Source organism: Theropithecus gelada, chromosome 2, assembly GCF_003255815.1.
Source record: "Theropithecus gelada isolate Dixy chromosome 2, Tgel_1.0, whole genome shotgun sequence".
NCBI classification, from domain to species: domain Eukaryota; kingdom Metazoa; phylum Chordata; class Mammalia; order Primates; family Cercopithecidae; genus Theropithecus; species Theropithecus gelada.
Window position 1 is genome coordinate 119,732,070 of NC_037669.1, and position 24,165 is coordinate 119,756,234.

The following is a 24,165-nucleotide window of genomic DNA, read 5'->3' on the forward strand; positions in this document are numbered from 1 at the left end:
CTCAGCAAGGCCAAGAGCCTCTGGGAAACTCAGTCACTTGCTAGGCTAGAGAAACATGGGGTGCAGATTGTGTTTAATGAAAATCTTTGTGTATATCTTGAAACATAACAAAGAGAAGGGACAAGAGTTGCCTTTGTGAGTTGTGTTATATGCACAGAGTTCCTTGGAGTCTTAGAATGATAGTGTTGTGAAGGTGCATTGCTATTCCCGGTTGAACTGAGAACTGGTAACATTTAAAGAATCCCCCTTGCTCCTAGTGTGAGATTACACATGTGCCCCAGCCACCTGCTCTCAGGTAGACTGCACTTTAGGCAAGAGGCTAGATCCCCTAGAAAGCCACCTCCACATTGTGCAGGCCTCTGCCCAATTACTGAACAGCCCTGAGTGTGACTTCACAGGATATTGAGAAACTTAGTTCTAGGGAATGACTCAGCATGAAGGTTATGAATTTTATGAAGCTGTCTTCCAGTTACATCTCTTTTTCATGTGGTCTTGACATTTGTTTGATGGCAATAGCAAGGAAACTTACCTTTGATCACTCTAATCTGAGAGAATTTTGAAAAATATACAAAATGCATGAGGTATTTAAAATGAGGTATCTGTGTTAGGATGTGGGCCATTGATACTAGATTTTCTTACCAATCTGCTGTGGAACTGAGGCAGCAAGCCTCTTTTTGGTGTTTTCTAACCAGGTTTTCCCCATCTCTTGGTTTTCCCCCTCTCATGCAATATTTAGAGACTACTGAGCCACAGACAGAGTATGGGAGGAGAATATTGTTAGAGATTGAGATTGTACAGGTAGAAGTGGAGGCATTAGCCTAGAAAATTCTGTTCAGAGAATAAAAGTCAGTCTGAGCATAAGAAATAATATAAAGGTATACTGGCCTCTATTGTACATACTAGTCTAGTCACAAAATAGACCGTATTTATCTTTTCAACAAATACATTGAGTACCTCCTACTGTGCCCAACTCTGATCTAAGCATAAGAGAGACATCAGTAAATGCCATCATCCAAAAGTCTCCATGTCCTCATCTTACTAGGTAAAACGATATGAAATTGCTGTTTTTATAGTTAAAAACAATTGAATATAAATAACACCTACTATCTGATCCAGCCATTCCACTCCCAGGTATATAAATAACACCTACTATCTGATCCAGCCATTCCACTCCCAGGTATTTAACTAAAAGAAGTAAAAGCATACACCCTCAGATTTGTACACCAATGTTTGCAGCACCTGTATCTGTAATAGCCCAAACTGGAAACAGTCCAAATGCAAAAACTGTGATACGTTCATAGAATGAAATACTACACAGCAATAAAAAGGAGTGAAATACTGATATATGCTACAACATGGATGGGCTTCAGAAACATTATTCTATGTGAAAGAGACCAAATACAAAAGACCACACATGATATTATTTCACTTATACAAAACTTTGGAAGTTACAAACTAATTCACAGTGACAGAAAGCAGATCATTGGTTACCTAGGGACAGGAGAGTGGGGGATGGGTTCAGGCAGAAAAGGAAGGAGGCAAATGAGATCTTTGGGGGATGATGGATATGTTTACTGTTTTGATTGTGGTAATGGGTTCACAGGAGGATCCCTATGTTATACCTTATCAAATGGTGTACTTTATGTGCAGTTTATTATATGACAATTATAGCTCAATGATGGTGTTATAAACAGTCAAATAGCAGCAATTTCCTATGGTTCAATTCACAGATAAATTTCAGTAATGAATTAATTTAAAAATTTTTTATATTCATTTTTCATACATTTATTGATAAGCTGCCATGTGCCAGACACCATGAATGGTACTATCAATGAAAAATGAGTAAGACTGTTTCTGCTTTGAAGGTTAGTGGAAGAAACAGGTTTGTAAACAGACAACTGAATGACTTTCCCACAGGCAGTTCTGAAGCAATTACCACGTTTAACCAAGTTGTCCTTTATCTATTGAATTTATGTGTGTGTCTGCCCCTTCTTTTTCAGAGTGACTTGTGGTCTTTGGGAATCACCGCCATTGAAATGGCAGAAGGTGCTCCCCGTAAGTACCCTCCTCTGGGGTGAAATCTGTTGCTGGTCTGCTCTGCAGGTACTGAAGTTTCCTTGCCAGGAGCTGCAGTTGCTTTACTTCCACTACACCGAGCCCTGCATGGATTCAAGCTGGCATATTTAGAAAGCAGAATCATCTTAAATCAACCAGGAATCCATTCATTTCAGAGCAGTGGGAGAATCCTGTTTTTATTTAAAAAAAAAAAAAAAAGGAAGAAAAAGAAAGCATACTTTGGGGAGTCTTGTTTGTTGTACAGATTGGAACATCATTTATTCTGGACTACTCCTCACCTGACATAAAACCATGACCAACTCACAAGACTATCAACTCCGATGTATGAAAATCCAAAATTAATTTTCACTGCACTGGTTATACAAATTGCTATTACTCCTCTTAAAATACTGATGTTTAAAATTTAGATTTCCCTTCTATTTGAGGCAGAGTGGCTAGGGCTCCAGCAGTCTTGAGAATCTCAGTTCCTTGAGATTTGGAGTATTGGCCCTGGCAGAGAGTCTGTCCAAAGAGACTGTGCCTCACGGATCTCCATATAGGAAGTATGACAGCCCCAGCTGCTGCAGTGGCACCAGGCCACACCTTTGAAGGGTCATTCCCCACCAGTGACCTAGCACAGTGGGGATACTAAGGCAGGCCCTTTCCTGGAGGACACAAGATTCCTTCGTAGACAGCTTTCACCCAAGTAATACCCTGTGACTTCGCAAGACCTGCAGGACACTCTGGGACCCTTCCACCTACCTTCTCCCTCTCTCCTTCACTCAGGGTCAGACTTGCATAGCAATGTGATGACTTCCCATACTGCCTGGCTCCTTCCCTGTTTCCATTCACATAGTAATTTACCCACTAATATCCTTGGTGTCTGCATCTCAAAGGACCAGTACAAAAATAGGCCCTTTATTTGCATGACAGGTCGTTATACTTAAGACTTTCACCTTCAGGTTGTCATCGTTTTCTTACTTCTCAGTCTAGAATTGGTAGAACTCATCGGTAGCATGATTGATTTGGAGTGCTGGTTGACAAAATTGCCCTCATTCACAATGGTAATAGGCATGTGTGAATCAGAAAAATAATATATTGCAGTCTTAAACCATATTATCATTCTTGATGAGTGGTAGACAGGGCTAAAAATAAACTTCTGCCCACAGAATCCTTTGGCTTTTAGGGAGCACATATTCTTATTCTAGCTACAAAGTAGAAATTCTCCCAGATATTTGAAAAGTAAACTAATAAAATATTTTTATTAAAGTAAGAACATATGAGTGCTTTCACTATAAATGATAATGTCATGTTTACAAGATGAGATCTTTTTATAACTTTGTTTTTCTGCCAGACTCTGTGTGACTTAATCCTCTGGGCTTCCTGGGGCCGGCCAGTGAATTTAAAAACAAAATGAAACAAAACCTGTTACGACACCTGAAAAGCCATTCGGGATATCTGGAAACAGAGAAAATGGGGCTCTGGGCTGGTGTTTTGGACTCCAAAAATCTGTGTAGATAACATTGCATTTGGATGAGCTGTCAATGTGTAAGAAATAGATGGGATAATCAAATGTCTTTTATTTATGGCTTAGTCTTTTACTAATTAAACGTAGCTTACCATCTCCATTGTAGTTGTCATCTGATGTTATTTACTTTCAATGTCAGGTGGTCATTCATGGCAAGATGGCTGGTTGTTGACCCTTTAACTTAGTTTCCTTAAATATGAAGTAAACGTGTATTCACTAGAAATGTTAGCAGTAGCTATGTGAACCATGTTGTATTTTGAGTCTCCTGTAAGTGGACATTAGATCTTTCAAATGCTCGTCAAATGGAAGCATTTGGATATTCTGACTTCGTGCTCAATCATGGTGTGTAAACTCAGTGGGTCATTGGGCAGCATTATCTGCACAACCAAGACGAGCTTGGCCTGGATTTGGCCTCCTAACTGTAGCTGGCCCTTGTTTTGGTCTCTTACAGCTCTCTGTGACATGCACCCTATGAGAGCTCTCTTCCTCATCCCCCGGAACCCAGCGCCTCGGCTGAAGTCTAAGAAGTGGTGAGTTTGGTCTTCGATGTTTTGCAGATTTAAGGGTGAGGTTTTCTTGTGATTCTATTTTGGATTAGCTCTAATCCCTAGGTCCTACGGATAGAATGAGACTAACATATATTGTGACTTGGTGAATTACTTTCCATATGCTGTCATTCGTCTTAAAGTACATATGGAGTATCTACTGTTTGTACAGCAAGTCTTTATTCCCCCACCTTTAAGGTAAGAAATCATTAGCCAGAATGGGTAAGTGAAGCCCAAGTAATAACATGAAAGCTCTTTGGTTTATAATTCCAAGTCATATCTTTCCTGGCAGCACAGAACACCTTATCAGAGAGGGTGATAGTTTAGATTGGCTGATTTCTCTTCTGTTCCTTACAACAATCATTCCCTAAGTGCATATACACACCAGTTAATGTCGGAGATTATTTCTCTGCTACATGTATGAGCATTTGCAGTTTTGTTGTTTTTACGACTGTTTTCACATATGGCAGGTGATACTGGCTTCTTATTTGGGGCAGCAATTTAACTTTTCCTTTTAATAAACTTACATAAAATGGTGGCTTAATTTAAAGGAAACTACTACATGAATAACAGTATGAGTGGTGTGAAGTAAAGGCAAAAATTATGTTGATAGGATATGACTGACATTTGGGAAACAGTTCTACAGGTTAAGCCAGATGTTGGATGTTTTGACTTTTTTGGGATAATTATATAGTTGGGATCTTTGTATCTTATTATTCCATAACCAAAATTCATTGCTTCCTCCTTTCTTCCTATGGAAATGGTGTATCCTCCCTGATACATTCTTGAATCTCGGATTACTCTTGCACTGAGGTCAATTCCTGCACTACTTCCGACCTCCTATCCTTTTTCTAGAGATAAGTCCTGGGCAGTGAGACCATGAAGGGACAGGATCCTTCTGCCTCTTTCCATAGCCCTTCATGATCAGGTGCTTGACTGTGACCCTCATGTTTCCCACCCACCCACAGGTTCACCTCTACCACACAGGAGGCAGCCTTAATTACTACCAGTCATCTACTAATGAGAGCCACCCTGGTGGAACAGAGGAAAGGGCATGCTGCACAGAAAGAGGGAAGGAAACAGCCAGAAAAGAGATGGCAGCCTCAGAATAGCCGGGCCCTGCGAGGGGAGTGAGAGTTGCTATTGGTAACAAGGAGGCAGAGCGTTTCCTGCCCCTCCTTCCTCTGCAGAGGGTCACTGTGGTGCAAGACAACCCTTCTCTCCCCAGCAACAGCCCTCCCATTGGGTATCATACATCATGTGATCGGCAAAGCACCCCCAACACCCTGCTTCCTCTCCTCTCCCTGGATCAGACTCCCGGGGAGGGGGGCTGGCTCAGTTCTCTTCCCTGGAAGCGACAGTGACACTACAAAGCCCTCTGCTAGGTTCCTGCTTGACATCTGAGCTGAGTCTGCAGTATACAGTGGGCTTTACTTACCCTGTTCCCTGCCCTGTCTTCTCCTTGTCTCCCTTTACTGCTGCTGGACACGTATTCCGAGCTTTTCCACAGAGGAGGACAAACTGGCCCTCCACAGATGTATTTGGCTGTCACAGTGTGGTCATACGCCCCGTTTTAAACATATGTGTATTAATTGGCAACACTTAAAAATCTGTCAATTGAGCATTACATTTAGATTTCTGGACTTTTTCTTGCAAAGATGCAGTGAAGTGCCTGCAAAAAGATGTTAGCTCCTACTCCCATTTAGGACAAGTGATTGTCCTCCTCCAGCTGCCACCTCCCCCCAACTCAGAAGCTGGTGTTAGTTGGTTAGTATACATCTCCTGTTTTCTTTTTCTTTTTCTTTCTTTTTTATTTTTTTTTGAGACAGAGTCTTGCTCTGTCACCCAGGCTGGAGTGCAGTGGTGCGATCTCGGCTCGCTGCAACCTCCACCTCCCAGGTTCACGCCATTCTCCTGCTTCGGCCTCCCAAGTAGCTGGGACTACAGGCGCCCGCCACCACACCTGGCTAATTTTTTGTATTTTTTTTAGTAGAGACGGGGTTTCACCATGTTGGCCAGGATGGTCTCGATCTCCTGACCTCGTGATCCACCCGCCTCAGTCTCCCAAAGTGCTAGGATTACAGGCTTGAGCCACCGCACCTGGCCACATCTCCTGTTTTCATCTTAACCATGGTCTGCACCACCCCTTTTTGTGATCTGCCTGACCCCACAGAAAAGTGAGTGAACAGCCCTTGCCCTACAGTGTTGGTTTTTACTGACTGAGATCCAAAAAGATCAACGGTGTGCTGACCTTGTTTGAGAAATACAGACTTTTAGGACAAGGCAGGCTGATTTTTCAGCTTCAAACTTTTGACAAAAACTAATTTTTAATAATGCTGGAGGGAGCTGGAGAAGTTTGGAAACACTGAGAAGTCCAGGCCAATTTCATCTCATCCTGCCACCTTGCACACCTTTCCCTGATGTGGAAGGAAAGCTGGGTAGGAAAGCTATGGGGAAGTCCCATATTGTCAGACAGGGAAAGGAAAAGTAACCTGATTGTTAGAGAGTGACTAGGGAAACAGTAGCCCTGATAATGTGCCATTTCACACTTGGATCCCAGCCTTTGTAGAGGTGGTGGTGCAGCCTCCAGGCACATGATACTTGACAGCAGACGTAGCTCCCATTTCTCTGCAATACAATTCCACCAGTTTTTAAGTGAAAATATTTAAACACTTCAGAGTATTTTATCTTGAAAGCGCAGGTCCAAAGTGATTTGAAGTAAGTTAGGGTTTACTTTAATAGACTCTAGTGTTTGAGAGGAAATGAAACATTTTGTTTATTTTTTTTTTAATTATTTAAAAGAAAAAGACCCCCTCCCCCGACCAAGAGACGAAACTCCAAAATGTTCTTTTATTTCTGGCTATTCTTGGGGAGGGGAAGGAGGGGAGGGATAGCATTAGGAGATACACGTAATGTAAATGATGAGTTAATGGGTGCAGCACACCAACATGGCACATGTATATATATGTAACAAACCTGCACTTTGTGCACATGTACCGTAGAACTTAAAGTATAATTTTTAAAAAAAATTTTTTTTTCTAGCTATTCTCTACCTAAATGAGTTATCGGGTTAAATGCATTGTTCTCAGTGTGTATATCAATACCTGACCAAAGGGGGCGCCATTGTGGAGACAGTGCCATGAACTCTTCATGGCAAAACATTCAATCAAGCATCATTTTCAACATGACTGAGTCTACAACATACAAGGCATAAACTAATCTGTTAGTGTGAACTTGGTTTTTTTTTTTTTTTTTTTAACTTGTGCCTTCAGGATTTGAGAAATAAAGGCAGTGGCACTGCTCTTTCCACTGTCATCATGGAGGGAAAGGAGATCGCCACCACTCACAGCAGCCCAGTTCTTCCTTCCCTGTTGGTATGATGAGGAGAGGCCTTTGTGGTATGGGATGATGAAATTACGGCACCACTGAATGTTCAGGCAGCTCAGCCATTTAATAATAAGTTGTCTGGGAGGGTTGTAACCTTAGTGGAATCAGAAGAAAACCAAAGATGCTCTCACCCTCTACCTCCATATCAGCACCAGCAAGTGAATAGTAAGACTGGGATTCCCATTTTCTCTTCCTGTCTCTTGTGCGTGGGTGGATTCCACTCGCAGGGGTAAACTATCTCCTTCAAAAGATTTTCTCCTCCCTTCTCTTGCCACCCTGCTCATCCACACTCACCTGCCCTCACAAGTATACTCAGTGTCACTGCTTCCCTCCAGGGCTTTCTGGCGAAGGATAAGAATGGTTCCATTAAGTATAAAGCGGTGACTCTTTCATGTGCCCTTTAAATTTGAAGAGTCCACATAGGCAAAGCAGCCCTCAGTTGAGATCGTTAGAAAAATCATAACTGCTTATACGTACAAGCTCCACTGGTCCAAGCTGCTCATGCTCCGGATGCAGATGTGGAGGCCCAGCGAGGCTAAGTGGTGTGTTTGCACGAGTTCTAGCCTCCTCACTGGGAGAACCAGTCTGGACCCAGCCTCCTGCTTTTGCTCCAAGCCTAAAAATCACCCCCATGATTTTATGAGGCACCAGTTCTGATTCTTGGTGGGTTGTCAGACTTTTGTTTTGAGATATGACAAAGTTCATGTGTGTGTGTGTGTTTTCTAAATATAATAATAATACAAAGCAAATATCAGAAATTCCTTCAAATAGACTGAATTTGCTAGTAGTAATGTGACTTTGAACTTTGGACTTTATTAAAATCCAGCTAAAAACTATTACACAGACTTTAAAAATTAACCTTTTTTGGCCGGGCGCGGTGGCTCAAGCCTGTAATCCCAGCACTTTGGGAGGCCGAGACGGGCGGATCATGAGGTCAGGAGATGAGACCATCCTGGCTAACACGGTGAAACCCTGTCTCTACTAAAAATACAAAAAACTAGCCGGGCGTGGTGGCGGGCACCTGTAGTCCCAGCTACTCAGGAGGCTGAGGCAGGAGAATGGCATGAACCCGGGAGGCAGAGCTTGCAGTGAGCTGAGATCCTGCCACTGCACTCCAGCCTGGGCGACAGAGCGAGACTCCGTCTCAAAAAAAAAGAAAAAAATTAACCTTTTTGTGCAGCCTCCTTGGAGACAACAGCCCAGTTGACTCTTCCTGCTAAGCTATTTAACCCATATGTGAAATAATTCCCTTAAAGAACTCTATGTTTACTCAGTTCAACAGAAAGGAGGATTTCTTTTTTTTTTTAGAAATAGTCTCATTCTGTCACCCAGGCTAGTGTACAGTGGTGCAATCATAGCTCACTGCAGCCTCAAACTTCTGGGCTCAAATGATCCTCCCGCCTCAGCCTCCCAAGTAGCTAGAACTACAAGTGCATGCCACCATGCTCAGCTAATTTTTTCTATTGTTTATAGAGAAAATGTCTTGCTGTATTGCCCAGGCTGGTCTTGAACTCCTGGCCTCAAGCAATCCATCCATCTCGGCCTCCCAAAGCACTGGGATTATAGGTGTGAACTACCTAGCCAGAAGCGGGGATTTCTGCTCCTCAGTCCTAAAGGCGGATGCTGTGTTCCTTAAGCCCAGTGATGCTCAGAGATTGCTGGAGGCAATGTCATTATAGTCATCATAATAATAATAGCAAACACATATATGGAATTTATGATACCAAGAATGTTCTCAATATTTTACATGAATTAATTCACTTATGACAATTTTTTGAGATAAGTACTAATAATATCCCCATTGAATACAGCCAGGGAAACTGAGACACATAGAAGTTAAGTAATTTGTCCAAGTTAGTAAGCGATGCGACTAAAGTAAAGGAAGAGGGTAGCTTTTGGAAATAGGGCAGGGCCAATGCAAATTTTAAGGCCAAATTGCATTTAGGGAGTCTGATGATTACCAAGAACTTTTAACCCAACTGATTATAATGGCTAATGTAACAATCTTTCCAGCATTTTGAATTCTCCCAACACAATTTAACATATAAACAGGTTCAATTTGGGAAGATAAAGTATTTAGTGACTGATAGTAGAACTAGTATTCTCACACTGTAGGTACCAATCATTACCATTTATTTCTCCATGCCAACCCTTGGGAAATTAGTATTACTAACCTTAGGTGTTTTTATTGTATAAGAGATAGAACTAAATTACTATCAGTGGAGATTCAAGCAATAAAGTTATATAAATGTACTTTAAACTCATTAGAACACTCAGCAAACAGTGAGGTAATATTCAACATAGGTGAAGTGTTTTCACTCTTAAATAAGTGTGTAATTAAGCATATTGATTCTTTGGTCATGCTAACTTAAATAAGAAACTATGAATCCTTCTTTGAAGACTCGTTTTAAGTAAACATTATTTTCTCTTCAAAGGGTGCCATTTGAAGAAGATATGAAATATATTACCAGCTTCGTAGTCCTGCACAAGTAGGCCTACCTTTTAGGCCCAAAGTTATTGTCTTGAATATCTCTGAGTTTTTTTCTCCCAGCAAGGCATACTGGGAAAAAGGACTCTGTTTAATAACTAATCCCATTAAACTTGAGCACTATTCCATTCTGGAGATTTCTCTGACTGTTTTTTTGGATGTCAGTATCGGGGAATAGAATGCAAGTCTATTAAATGTGGATCTCACTTTTAAATCGAATGTGATTTCTTTTCTTTATCAACCTCTAATTAATAGTTGGTTGAGCAGTTTAAACAAGCACTTCCGGCGGATATGGTGGCCCATGCCTGTGATACCAGTACTTTGGGAGGCTGAGGCAGGCGAGGTCAGGAGTTTGAGACCAGCCTGGCCAACATGGCAAAACCTTGTCTCTACTAAAAATACAGAAATTAGCCAGGTGTGGTGTCACACACTTGTAGTCCCAGCTACTCGGGAGGCGGAGGCAGGAGAATCACTTGAACCTGAGAGGCAGAGTTTGCAGTGTGCTGAGATCATGCCATTGCACTCCAGCCTGGGTGACAGAGCAAGACTCCATCTCAAATAATAATCATAATAATAAAAATAAACACTTCCTTCTAGTTGCCAGCAAGAAAAAGAGAACTGCCATTTATATTCCTTGTAAATATTTCATACCTTTCTGTCTTAAGTTTTGTTTTCATCTTTTTAATACTGATTTTTCTACCTGGAAAAGTACTGTATGGAGTTCGTTTATATCTTCATGCAGGTCAACCTCATTCTCTTCAGTTCATTCCGTAGGAGTGTCCTTTATTTCATTACATTTTTCTGGCAAGGTTTCTTCTTAGATGAGATCGTATTTATGCCTCCACAGATTTATTTGATTGATCTGAGAAAAAGAAGAATATCCACTCTCCAAACCTCCCTTTCTGTCCCTCAAAAGTGCAGACTTGAAGGTGGCCATATTGCAGCTCTTGCCCAGAACCTTCATCATGCATTCACTCATGCACCAAACATGCAAATCAGGTAGTGTGCTCATGATGCAAAGATGGCTCAGGCACGTCTGATGCTGTTGATAATTTTCAGTGTGAAGCAGCAAGGATGTGCACGGAAGCACTTAACAAGGAGGTGCATAGAGTGTCCTGCTGTCATTATTTCTAGTCCACAGTATGGCCAACCCTGATTCATCCTGGGCAACCCCAAGCACAGTAGGCTACCTTTATTTCTAGGTAAAGTATTTTAAAAACTTGAATGTAGCTTAGCAATTTAGAGTGGAAAAAAAAAATACCAGTGATTCAGTACTTTAAAAACACAGAATAAAGTGAAAAACTGCTTTGACCAGGGCAGCACTAGAGAGTGGTGCATAGAAAAGTGCCCTGTCATGTTTGAGTGTTGAAGAACATGTTCCCCATTGTGTTCTGTGTGATGAGGGCACCTCTCAGGCCTGAAGAGTATGTATGCAGGGACTGCTGGGCAAAGGCTCAATCCTGGGATCCACTCCTGTATCTCCCCTGTGCACCACAGGAGAGCAACAGAGAGCACAAAACAGATCATTCCTGCTCTGGGCAGGACGGGAAGGGTGACCCGAGTTTCACCAAGGTCTCCTGGCGCGCCTTGGAAAAGCATGCTATTGAGTCATGAGCTTAATTATTGATGACTCTGAACAGTTTCTTGGATCTTTCAGCAAGAACATGCGTGTTCAACTCATGAATCACGGCTGAAGTCCACCATTAATTTCTGCCACATTGTGGTCTTACTGCCATAATCATAGGTATGGTATCTCTCGCCAGCTCTCCCCTGCCAGGTCTCTGGCATAGGGTTTATCTTTAAGGAAATATTGCCTTTCTAAAGGGAGATAAATTTGCCTCTGGGTGTGAACTTAATTCTTTAAAGTTAAATGTCTTAAGTCCTTGAGTTAATGACAAATGTACACATAGAGCCTGTTCTTATTCCTTGGAAAGCAGAGTTCAAAAGTGATTCTGAAACTACTGGTTACAAAATTTGCCTAATCAAAGTTCACTTCATCATAGAGGAATCTTGCTTATTTCTACAAAATGCACTCCCTGTTACCTATCCAACCTTGGTTTTACTTTTCTCCAGCTTGGCATTTTTATTATTATTATTATTATTACTATACTTTAAGTTCTAGGGTACATGTGCATAACGTGCAGGTTTGTTACATATGTATACTTGTGCCATGTTGGTGTGCTGCACCCATCAACTCGTCGACACCCATCAACTCGTTATTTACATCAGGTATAACTCTAATGCAATTCCTCCCCCCTCCCCCCTCCCCATAATAGGCCCCAGTGTGTGATGTTCCCCTTCCCGAGTCCAAGTGATCTCATTGTTCAGTTCCCACCTTTGAGTGAGAACATGTGGTGTTTGGTTTTCTGTTCTTGCAATAGTTTGCTGAGAATGATGGTTTCCAGCTGTATCCATGTCCCTACAAAGGACACAAACTCATCCTTTTTTATGGCTGCATAGTATTCCATGGTGTATATGTGCCACATTTTCTTAATCCAGTCTGTCACTGATGGACATTTGGGTTGATTCCAAGTCTTTGCTATTGTGAATAGTGCCACAATGAACATACATGTGCATGTGTCTTTATAGCAGCATGATTTATAATCCTTTGGGTATATACCCAGTAATGGGATGGCTGGGTCATATGGTACTTCTACTTCTAGATCCTTGAGGAATCGCCATACTGTTTTCCATAATGGTTGAACTAGTTTACAGTCCCACCAACAGTGTAAAAGTGTTCCTATTTCTCCACATCCTCTCCAGCACCTGTTGTTTCCTGACTTTTTAATGATTGCCATTCTAACTGCTGTGACATGGTATCTCATTGTGGCTTTGATTTACAGTTATCTGATGGCCAGTGATGATTAGCATTTTTTCATGTGTCTGTTGGCTGCATGAATGTCTTCTTTTGAGAAGTGTGCTCACATCCTTTGCCCACTTTTTGATGAGGTTGTTTGTTTTTTTCTTGTAAATTTGTTTGAGTTCTTTGTAGGTTCTGGATATTAACCCTTTGTCAGATGAGTAGATTGCAAAACTTTTCTCCCATTCTGTAGGTTGCCTGTTCACTCTGATGGTAGTTTCTTTTGCTGTGCAGAAGCTCTTTAGTTTAATTAGATCCCATTTGTCAATTTTGTCTTTTGTTGCCGTTGCTTTTGGTGTTTTAGACATGAAGTCTTTGCCCATGCCTATGTCCTGAATGGTATTACCTAGGTTTTCTTTGAGGGTTTTTATGGTATTAGGTCTAACATTTAAGTCTCTAATCCATCTTGAATTAATTTTCGTATAAGGAGTAAGGAAAGGATCCAGTTTCAGCTTTCTACTTATAGCTAGCCAATTTTCCCAGCACCATTTATTAAATAGGGAATCCTTTCCCCATTTCTTGTTTTTGTCAGGTTTGTCAAAGATCAGATGGCTGTAGATGCGTGGAATTATTTCTAAGGACTCATCTCAGTGTTCCCTAACATATATTATTCTCATCCTAGCCTGAGTTTTTCACTGATTTCCTACATATCTGAACTATCCTTTCCCCAGAGTGACTTTCTCCTAATTCTTTAAGGCCCACTATGGTTTCCTTATTCCAATAGCCCTTCTAGATGTGATTCCCATAGGGTTCTTTTCCTTCCCTGCTTCCTTTTGGTTTGCTGTGTAATGTTATATATAAATTATGCAAAAATGCTTTCATGTGTATAACTACCTTCTGCTACCTTAATTGTACATTGATGATGATGATGCCTTTGAACCCATTATGCCTAATACAGTGCTACACCTGTTTTGCGATTAGTGGATGATCCCTATGCCGGCCAATTGGACGTTAAAAAAAAAAAGTCCCAGCATTTCAGAAATTACACATTTGCTTTTCTTTGAATCGCCGTTTTATCTGTGGATTCATTTCTTTTGTTTGGCAGGTCAAAAAAATTCCAGTCATTTATTGAGAGCTGCTTGGTAAAGAATCACAGCCAGCGACCAGCAACAGAACAATTGATGAAGCATCCATTTATACGAGACCAACCTAATGAGCGACAGGTCCGCATTCAACTCAAGGATCATATTGATAGAACAAAGAAGAAGCGAGGAGAAAAAGGTTAGATGCATGTTTGTATTTCAGCAGCAAAAACAAACGATGGAGTGAATCATGGGCTCTTCGTGTATTTGGAGGTGACTATGGGGATTTCAATGGGTCGTGTGAGGGGCTGTCTCTGAGACCACAGCCTCTGGGCATCAGTGGTGTGAGACTACTGAAGTAGAATCTTTCATGAAAAAGAAATAGAACTGCAAGAAACATTACCTCTGCCAGATACTGAACAAAGTCATGTTGAGTGATACTATGAAGTACTTTAATATGACAAGTGATTTTCTTAATTCAAATTAATATTCATGTTTAGAAGACTAAAACTCTACAGAAGACAGATAACCTAAAGAAAAAAATTCATCTAGTTGGCATTTTTCTATACTGATATTCTTCAACATTTAAGTTTATGTGCTCTGAGGCTCATTTGTAATTCCATTATTTAGAAGTCAGAAATAATTTTTTTTATAGTTGCAGTGATACAAAAGATCATTAGGTTGCCAGGCTTGCTGAATGGAACATCAGATTTTGAGCTGAAGGTCATTTAACACAGTTCTTTATTTTATATATGCAAAAACACATCTTTGTGACTCTAGCTCTTATATGTCACTGTCTCTTCACTACATCATTGAAAGAACATGAGTCCAAACTTGGGGTCTCAGGCTGTGCCCTACCTTTTTGAATGGAAGCTTACATTTTTAACAAGCATAGAAATGGTATACTCATACTATATATTAGGGAACATTGAGGTGAGCTGCCAAATGAGAAAATGCAAGCCAAAGAAAATTGAAACTGAGGTTGGATGGGTAAGGGGGGTGCATTTGTAGAAATGAGCAAGATTCTTATATGGTGAAGTGACCTTTGATTAGGCAAATTTTGTAACCAGTAGTTTCAGAATCACTTTTGAACTTTGCTTTCCAATTAACAACTCAGGAGTCATGGCTAAAGTTCACCATTAATTTCTACTACATTGTGGGCTTGCTGCCATAATCATCAATATGGTATCGCTCACCAGCACTCCCCTACCCTGTGCCTCTCTGGTATAGGGTTTATCTTTGAGGAAACAGAACCTTTCTAAAGGGAGACAAATTCGTTCTTGGAGATTGACTAGCATATTGACTGTACCATGACCAATGTAAAAACTTGCATGGTCTGGAGCAGGTCTAATGGCTAGTTGAGGTAGGGAAAGTTAGAGCATGGGAAGGGAGAAATGGAGAGGACAGCAGTGAGGGCTTTCTGGGTAGAGAACAGGAGGGGGTTGCTGCTGGGAGGATGACAGTGAAAGGCAGTGTGAGGCTGGAAAGCTGAGCATTAACAGTATGGTGAGTGGAGAGTAGAGAGGAAGACCAGAGACCGAGGATGGGAGGGGAGGCACATGGTGATGTGCTTGTTCTTGCTTCCCTCCTCTTCATTTCTCTCCCCTCTTCAGTTCAGAGGCAGTAAGGGAGGGTAGCCCACAGCACGGGACAGAGGCTGCCTTTCTTTTACTTGCATTTCCTTTCTTCTTTGCCTCTGCAGTTAATACCCATAACACAAGCTGGGGACTAGTAGTGGGGGCGGTGACAGTATGGAAGTCAGACTGGATTGGAGAGGTAAGATCAGCAGAGAGCTAAGGCCAGCAGAGAGCTAAGGCAGGAGGAGAGAATCTCAGTGAAGGTTCCAGGAAGAGTTCTTTTTTCTTTCCTTTTTTTTTTTTTTGGGGGGGGGGGTGGAGGGGAACGAGGTCTCACTTTGCTGCTCAGGCTGGTGTCAAACTCCTGGGCTCAAGGGATCCTCCACCTCAGCCTCTCAAAGTGCTGGGATTATAGGCATGAGCCACCCGCCCAGCACTTTTTTTATTTTTTATTTTTTGAGACAGGCTCGCTCTCTGTTGCTCAGGCTGGAGTGCAGTGGAGTAATCATAGTTCACTGCAGCCTCTATCTCCTGGGCTCAAGTGATCCTCCCATCTTAGCCTCCCAAGTAGCTGGGACTACAGGTGCACACCACCATGCCTGGCTAATTTTATATTTTTTTAATTTTTAGTAGAGGCAAGGTCTCACTATGTTGCCCAGGCTGGTCTTTTACCGCTGAACTCAAGAAATCCTCCTGTCTCAGCCTCCCAAAGTGCTGGTATTATAGACATGGCCACCAAACCCAGCCCCAGGGAAGAATTCTTATGCAGCTAGCAGGGACTTGAAGGAGTGTATGATCAGCTTAGACTCAGGAGTGGGAGGTTGTGAAGCTAGGCCAAAAAGGTGGCTCCTCTGCAGTTAATAAGAAGTCAATTAGACCCTTAGTTCCTCCAGCATGAAGAGAAATATATAGGTCAAACTCAAAAGGTCCAGGACTGCAACTGCTCCTTGTCCATGGGGCTACTCCATGAAGTCAGAATTTTTAAGGGCATATTTTAGAGCAGTGTGTCAGACATGCAACCATTAAATGCCAGCTTCTCTCAAAAGGACATTTTATTATATTGTGAATATATAGCATCGTTTAAGTGCTCAGACTCTGTTTTCAGATTCATATTCTGGGTTCAAATTCTAACTCTGCCCCTTATCAGTTATGTGAACATCACTCCAGTTTTCTCATCTTTAAAATAAGATTGAGAGTATACTAATAATATCTACTGCCTCCAATTGTTGCAGAGATTAAACTCAATAATGCATTTAAAATGCTTGACATAATGTCCAGGACACAGATGCACTCAGTAAATATCAGTTATTCTTATTTAGGTAATTACTTATTGACCCATACTTTTTCATCACTTACTCAGAGTACTTAGTGAGAACTCATGACCCATCTCCCTCTGGGGCATAAATAAGAGTGGGTGAAGCCTGTGCCTCAGGTTGTTTCCACATTTTGCGGGCACAAACTCTGGAATGTGACTCAGAACTCACCATGCCATGAAGATAGATCATTTTTAATGTGTTTGTTCTCTGCAGAGAAGAAACTGGAAAAGTAAGATTCTTGGCAATAGGTATATTCAAGAGTTATATGGTCATTTAAGGAATCTAAGCCTGTTTAGGCTTAGGGCCACCAGAATCATAGTTCTAGTCTCCTTTATGTCTGCTCCCCAAGGCAGGGTGTTTGATCAAATGAGATCTAATTTCATTTGCTCAGTTTAGTTAAATGACTTAGTTTGCTCTAATATTACTTTTCACTTTCTTAGTTGTTCTATGACCAACTTTTGGTAGAATCAGTCAAAGCAATTCTATTTTGCATTGCTTTGTGATTTTTTAAACCTGATATTTTTTCCCTAACATATGTTGACCCATGCCAATTTAACCCAGTAATATAAAAGCAGTCAAAACCAAATTTTGGTGAAGTAGTACATATTAAATGGAGGAGCCTGACAAATGAATGTTTTACCCCAGAGAGTAGAAGTAATAGGAATAATTGTGTGCTTCTTTTCCATGCTGTAATTTCCTTTATTAGATAAAATTTCTGCATTTTTACTTTGAAATCTGTTTATTCATTTTGAAAAAGTTTAGAATATTTCATTTTTAGCGTGGAGTATTAAAATACTTTATGCAGGTTCTTTATATTTTGGTGAACTAATATTTTAAAAATAAGTAGCCTGAAAGCTTCATACATACCTCAATGTACGAAGCTAAGTTGTGATTTAAAAAATACACTTGAACTCACAAACTTTTGGCTTCCTTTCATTATCTCTTTAATGACTAAATAGTGTGAAAAGCAAGGCATGTTTAGCAAATCTGAGCAGTCTCACTGTGTGACTACTGCCTCCTGGTGGTAACGTAATTAAATTGCAGTTCCAGTTCTTTTTAGGGATGTGCAAATGTCTTCAAAGTTGTATTTATTAACCTACAGCTATGAAGAGATAGGAGTAATGTGACACCTTCCCTTGCTTAAAAGCTCCTCCAAGGGTTCCTCATTGCCAATAGGAAAGTTCTCAGCATGGCATTTATAAGAATCAGTGACCCTTTTCATCCATGCTAGCCTTTCTCCCTCCATAAGGTTTTCTCACACCCAGGCACCTAACTACTCACAGCTCATTGTTTCCTGAACATATTATGCACTGTAATACTGCCAGCCTTACTCATGTGGATATGTTGCTTAGAATTTCCTTTTCCCACAACTACCAGCTGCTAACTGCCTGGAGGGCCACTGACCTTCCAAAGCTCAATTCATTTTTTCTTCAAAGACTTCAAGTCTCTTCATCCATTACGACCAGTGGCACTAGCTGCTCCTTTCTCTGATATCTCATTGCTTTTTAAATGTACTGCTATTTAGCATATGTTGGAAAGAACACTGTTTCTTAAGTTGGAAAAGTTCTGGATTCAATTCTAAATCCAAATCCTAGATTGACCTTTTATTAATGAGATAACATTGGTTATATTACTTAACCTCTTGTAATTTCAGTATTCTCGCTTGAAAACCAGACACTAATTTGGAGGTTTATTATGCAAAATAAATGAGAGAACAGAGTAAAATATCTAGCAGTAGTGACTGGCGTGGGAGATACCCACTAAATATTCCTTCCCTTTCTTCACAATCATGGAGGCTCTGATATTTACTCATTTCACACATTAGATTTGATCTCTTCCAAAGCAAAGCTTCAATCTTATTCATTCTCACATGTAAACTGCTTCCCATTTTGCTGAATTAAATGACTGTCCCTAGTGGACCAATCAAAACACATTTTAACTATATATATATATATATATATAGTTACACACACACATATACACATATATACACACATATATATGTAATTTTTTTTTCTTGTTTTTTTTGAGACGGAGTCTCACTCTGTTGCCCAGGCTTGAGTGCAGTGGTGCGATCTCGGCTCACTGCAAGCTCCGCCTCCCAGGTTCACGCCATTCTCCTGCCTCAGCCTCCCAAGTAGCCGGGACTACTGGTGCCTGCCACTATGCTTGGCTAAATTTTTTTTTGTATTTTTAGTAGAGATGGGGTTTCACTGTGTTAGCCTGAATGGTCTCGATCTCCTGACCTCATGATCCGCCTGCCTTGGCCTCCCAAGGTGCTGGGATTACAGGTGTGAACCACCACACCCAGCCACTATATATTTTTAATAGTACCTATTGTCAAAAGTTTCTTTGTTGCACTTATCAAAACAATCTAAAGACAGTTTGTGAATCCATGTAAGTCTTAATAAAATCCTACTTTAAAAATGGTTAATACCATCAATAAGTTACAAAGGGCCAGTGGGTTTGATATGGGTAGATTTATAGTGCGAATTAACACAAATTATTTTTAATTGAAATTAAATTAATAAATTAAAAAGGATTATTTTTTAATTCCTTATCTTCTCTTCTCATGTGAACATTAGGCACTGGGGACAGATATCTAGAGTCAGCCGAGACAGTCTTGAATGTGGTTAATTTCATATACTGATGGAAACCATTAAATCACAGCCTGGAGACTGTTCCAACGCTGTGATTTTTACGTTAACTATGTAACTACGTAGTTAACTACGACTCTTTGGGTGTCAATTTATTTATATATAAGAGACGGGGTTGGGCTTTACTGAGCCATAGCATCTTTTTTTGTGCACTAACATGCTGGGATCTTTCTTCAGATGAGACAGAGTATGAGTACAGCGGAAGTGAGGAAGAAGAGGAGGAGAATGACTCAGGAGAGCCCAGGTATGAGAGCAAAAGCCAAGTCTTCTAATGTTCACATTCTGAATTGTGCTTGTGTGAAATTCACTTTCCTTTTGATTTATTGGTTCGTTTTTAAGAATCCACCAGGGTGGTCTTATTTAATTTATTGCCCATGAACATACTCATTAATTTGGGAAAATTTCCCTAGGCAGACCATTACAAAAATGTGGAAATCAGCATATTCTTTATTTTGTCCCCCAAGATTTATGGTCTCTATCCTAAGAGCTTGTTTTCTTACATATGTAACATGTAGAATGGGTAGAAGGCAATTATCTGGGCAATGCAGGACTAAAAATACTTAAAACTGCAACTTTCTGGAGACGTAAGTGGTATTTTCGGACTTGTGTTAGTTTGTGTCCGTTTGTTACTTCATACCTTTGAGAAACCCATTCAGGCAGCCACTGTCCTTGTCACATGCCTTGGTATTTTCACTGCAGCCTAATCCAGGAGAAAGTGATTTTCAGAAAATCAAATTATATGTAGAGATGAACTCCAAACAAATACTTCTGGGCCATTCCTGTTGTCACCTGTTGGACCCCAGACTCCAGTTCTGTTTTATTGACATTCCTACATTTTGAATTCCACTTGACTTTGATTCTGACTTTCTTCTAGTCTGCGTTTATAAGTAATTCAGGTTAGTGTGCTTGCACTGCCAGGATTTATCTTTGGTGAGCGAATTCAGCTTGGTAAGTCAAGGAGGGCAAGCCCACATCCCATGGTGCCATGCAGTATACCTGTGAAGTAAGACTTGGGGGGAATTGCACAAGCAGAAGACTCACCTAGGTATGGCCTCTCTCCTCGAACCATCCAAGGAGTGGACACTAATGCTCCTGAAGGATCAGTTCCTGTATCACTGAGGGAGAGCTTTCTGACCAGAACAGGGGCCAGCTTAGCCACCACTGCTAGAATGAGCCAGATGCCTTGTGTTCTTTTGTTATGCTAACTCAGACCTACTGAGCGGTATTCTTGCTAAGCTTCTATAAGAAGACGGAACTGAGCTTTCAGAGCCATCCAGTTTTTCTCACTTCACCTGCCACAGGATTCCTCAAGGTCAAAGACCGAATAATTCTTTCCTACCATCTGATACATAGCATGTTGGCCGCCCCCGGATTCACTGCATAAAGAAGATGATTGCCAAGTAGTGACACAGAAAATGAACATTCCTGAAAGGCAGAGGACCAAATGCCCTGCTTTCAGAGAAGTTGTACACCAGTGTTCAAAAGCTTATCCAGAGGACTGTGTCAGCTTTCTGACCACTTCCTGTAGAACTGAGAAACCCTATCTTTCTAACACTTGCTGAACTGTAGAATGGGAGTCACTCAGTGAGCCACTCAGCCTCACCGTAACACTTCTATAATTATAACATGTCATTATATCATGCAGAAGATTATGTTCCAAGTCCTGTTTTTATGGACACATCTAATTAATCTTCATGAAATCCTGAGAAATAGAAAAGGACAATGGTTATCTCATTTTAGAAATGAGGTGACAGCTTAAGGGTTGCAACCAGGTCACACACAGAGTTAATGATTGAGTCACTCACACAGCTCAGATCTCCTGACATTGATTCAACATCAATTAATATTAATGGAGCATCCTCGTGTGCATGGGAGGCTGGGTTCCCAAGCCCCCTCCCCTTTGCACAGGGCAAGTGGCCTGTGTAGATAAGCGCCATCATTTGGGGTTTCAGAGTTTGACACAAAGGCTCTAAGTTTTAGAGAAGGCTTGTTAGTAGATGCCAAGCATTGTCTATGGAACATCACGAACAAAGCCTTTTTATGTCTTTTCATGGCAGTATCTCACACAGCACACTAACCACTCTCCAAAATCGATCCTTGGTCCTCCTGTCAACTGCCACCAAACCTGCTCCTCCCCCAGCATTCCTCATTCCTGTTCTTGTCACCACTGTCACCCAGCCACCGAAACAGAACCTGCAAGTCATCCCTTACTCCACGTCAGATCTGCCCACAGGCTTCGTGACCTCTGTCCTCAAATGCTCCTTCCTTCCTCCATCCCCTCTGCTCTCGTCCTGGGTGGCGTCCCCACCCCAGAACCACTCTGCAGCAGCAGTCCGACTTGCTGTGCTTGCCCTTGTACTCCTCGCGGAGGTCATCCATTCAGCAGCCAAACCCATCTGCTCATGTTGCTCTTCTACATAAAACCTTCCTGCGCCTGCACGGCTGTGGCGGCCCGCACCCAGCTCTCTGACCTCCTCTCGTACCCTTCTCCCTCTCATTCACTCTGCTTTGGGAAGCCGGGCTGGTGTTCAGTTGCTCAAAAATAGGGTGCACACCTGTTTTCTCCTCAAGCCTCTAAACCTGCTTTTCCCTCTGCCTGGAACATTCTTCCTTCTTCATCAACTGCTTCCTTCCCAGAGAGGTCTTCTGACCACCTGTCTAAAAAGTAGGGCCTCAAAGCTTACCTCAGCTCCCCGCCACTGTCACTCTTAAACAATTACAATTTTGGTCTTCTATAGAGCCTATTAATACCTGAAGTTATTTGTCTGTATGTGTGTCCCATAAGAAGATAAGTTTAAAGAGGGAATTTATCTAGCAACTGCCATATCCTTAGAGCCTACTACAGTGACTGCCACATAACAGGTGCTCCGTAAATATGTGTTTAATAGATTTATTTCAAATGGAAGCTTCCAGAAAGATTAAAAGGGCTAGGTTGGAATAAACAGAAGTCATTTCTCAGCTCCCTCTTAGGCTGCTCTGTAACTTTTAGTTGTTCACCTGCGAGTAGGGCAGCCCAGGATCACTGGCGAAGTAGGTAGAGCTTATTTACATCCTCTCGATCTCTGTCGCATGCACACACATTCATGTACAACCACCATTTTACAGAAGAGAAAACTGTTGCCTAGACAGAATCTAGGAACCAATGAGCTGGGTTGAAGTCCTAGCCTCACCCGCTGTGGCCAGAGCCAAACCAAGCCCTTTAAGTGTGGTACAGTCAGGCAAACCCTGACTTGGACTCAGCAAGCTTGGGCGCAGATCCTGGCTCTGTGTTGACCTTGACTCAAGGGTTTTCCATCGCTGGCTCATCACGACTTCACAGGAGCAGCCTGGCCTCTGCCTCATGGGGTTTGGCGTGAGGGAGTCGTATAGGTGAGGCCAATCTGTGCTTGTCTAAGTAGAGTAGGTTCCCTTTTTGCCCACCATTGTCCATTTTTATTGAAAATAATCTAGTCTGGGGCTCATGGCTTGCACACTGGCTAAAGTCTTTAAAAACAAATCTTTGCCACGTCCCAAGGGCGAGGGAGTGGTGTGGATAGTCCTGGAGAAGGTGACAACTCTGAGAATGTGACATCCCTCTGTGGATGGAAGCAGCATTTGTTTGCCACAGTCATACTGAAAGGGAGGCAAGTCTCTTATCCTGATGCTGTTTCTTTGGGGTGAATGATTGAATTAGCAGAGGATCTAGGAGCCTGTGCTCTTCTTTCCCTGTGTGTGGTTGAATCATCTGTCCTGCTTCCCTTCTCCGAGGCCTCTTGGTAGCCATGGCCTCTGCCCCACGTGGGATCCTGATCACTCTCTCCTGCCCACAGCTCCATCCTGAATCTGCCAGGGGAGTCGACGCTGCGGAGGGACTTTCTGAGGCTGCAGCTGGCCAACAAGGAGCGTTCTGAGGCCCTACGAAGGCAGCAGCTGGAGCAGCAGCAGCGGGAGAATGAGGAGCACAAGCGGCAGCTGCTGGCCGAGCGTCAGAAGCGCATTGAGGAGCAGAAGGAGCAGAGGCGGCGGCTGGAGGAGGTGAGGACCTTCTCGGGCCACCTCTGACCCCAAGCCTCTCAGTTGTGGTCACTCCCTAGGTGTTCCCTGGGGGCCCACATCCCACCCGTGAGCACACAGAGCTTGGAGGCACAAAGAGCTTGACTGCAAGGGCAGATAAGTCCTGAATGCGCTTACAAACAAAAAGCTTTCCCTGCTTTTTGCAGTGGTGTGGTCTTTTCAGAAAAGCAGGTGAAGGTCATCACCCCTTCCTGTCTCGCCATATATCACCTTCTCAGCACCTTCTAAGCTTTACTTAAAGTCACAGCCCCTCCCTCCAGCATGTCCTATTTCCCTGCCCTGCCTTATTACTTTTACACAGCTCTTAGCACCTTCAAATATACTCTACATGTACTTTTACATGCCTGAATGTCCCTACTGGAATTTAAGCTCCATCAGGACAAGGGGATTTTCTCTCTCTTATTCCCTGATGTATCTCTAGCATGTAATAAGTGCCTCATAAATATTTGTGGAATGAGTAAATTAATATATGAATGAATGAGTGAGTAGTTGAGAGGTGAAATATAGGTGTTAACTAGATCACAGCAAATAAGCAGATAAGTGGAATTTCAAGTATGGAAGAGTAGGACCTGCCTATTGATGCTCTGAATGCTAGGAAGAATGTTTCACAGGTCCTTTCCCAGACATCCCTTAGTACCCAGGGCCTGTCCTCCAGCCTGTGGGCAAGACCTGCCTTC

At 41.9% G+C, this 24,165-nt stretch overlaps 1 protein-coding gene across 8 annotated transcripts in view; it reads left to right on the plus strand.

The window, feature by feature from the left end:
• Window positions 1-24,165, plus strand: part of TNIK (TRAF2 and NCK interacting kinase) — a 396,954-nt gene that overhangs the window by 279,781 nt on the left and 93,008 nt on the right. For all 8 annotated transcript variants that reach the window (XM_025376200.1, XM_025376201.1, XM_025376204.1 and 5 more), the window contains exons 8-12: window positions 2,001-2,055; window positions 4,035-4,113; window positions 13,909-14,084; window positions 19,613-19,679; window positions 23,245-23,449. In XM_025376200.1, coding sequence (XP_025231985.1) covers window positions 2,001-2,055; window positions 4,035-4,113; window positions 13,909-14,084; window positions 19,613-19,679; window positions 23,245-23,449 — 582 coding nt within the window. The remainder of the gene's footprint in view (window positions 1-2,000; window positions 2,056-4,034; window positions 4,114-13,908; window positions 14,085-19,612; window positions 19,680-23,244; window positions 23,450-24,165) is intronic.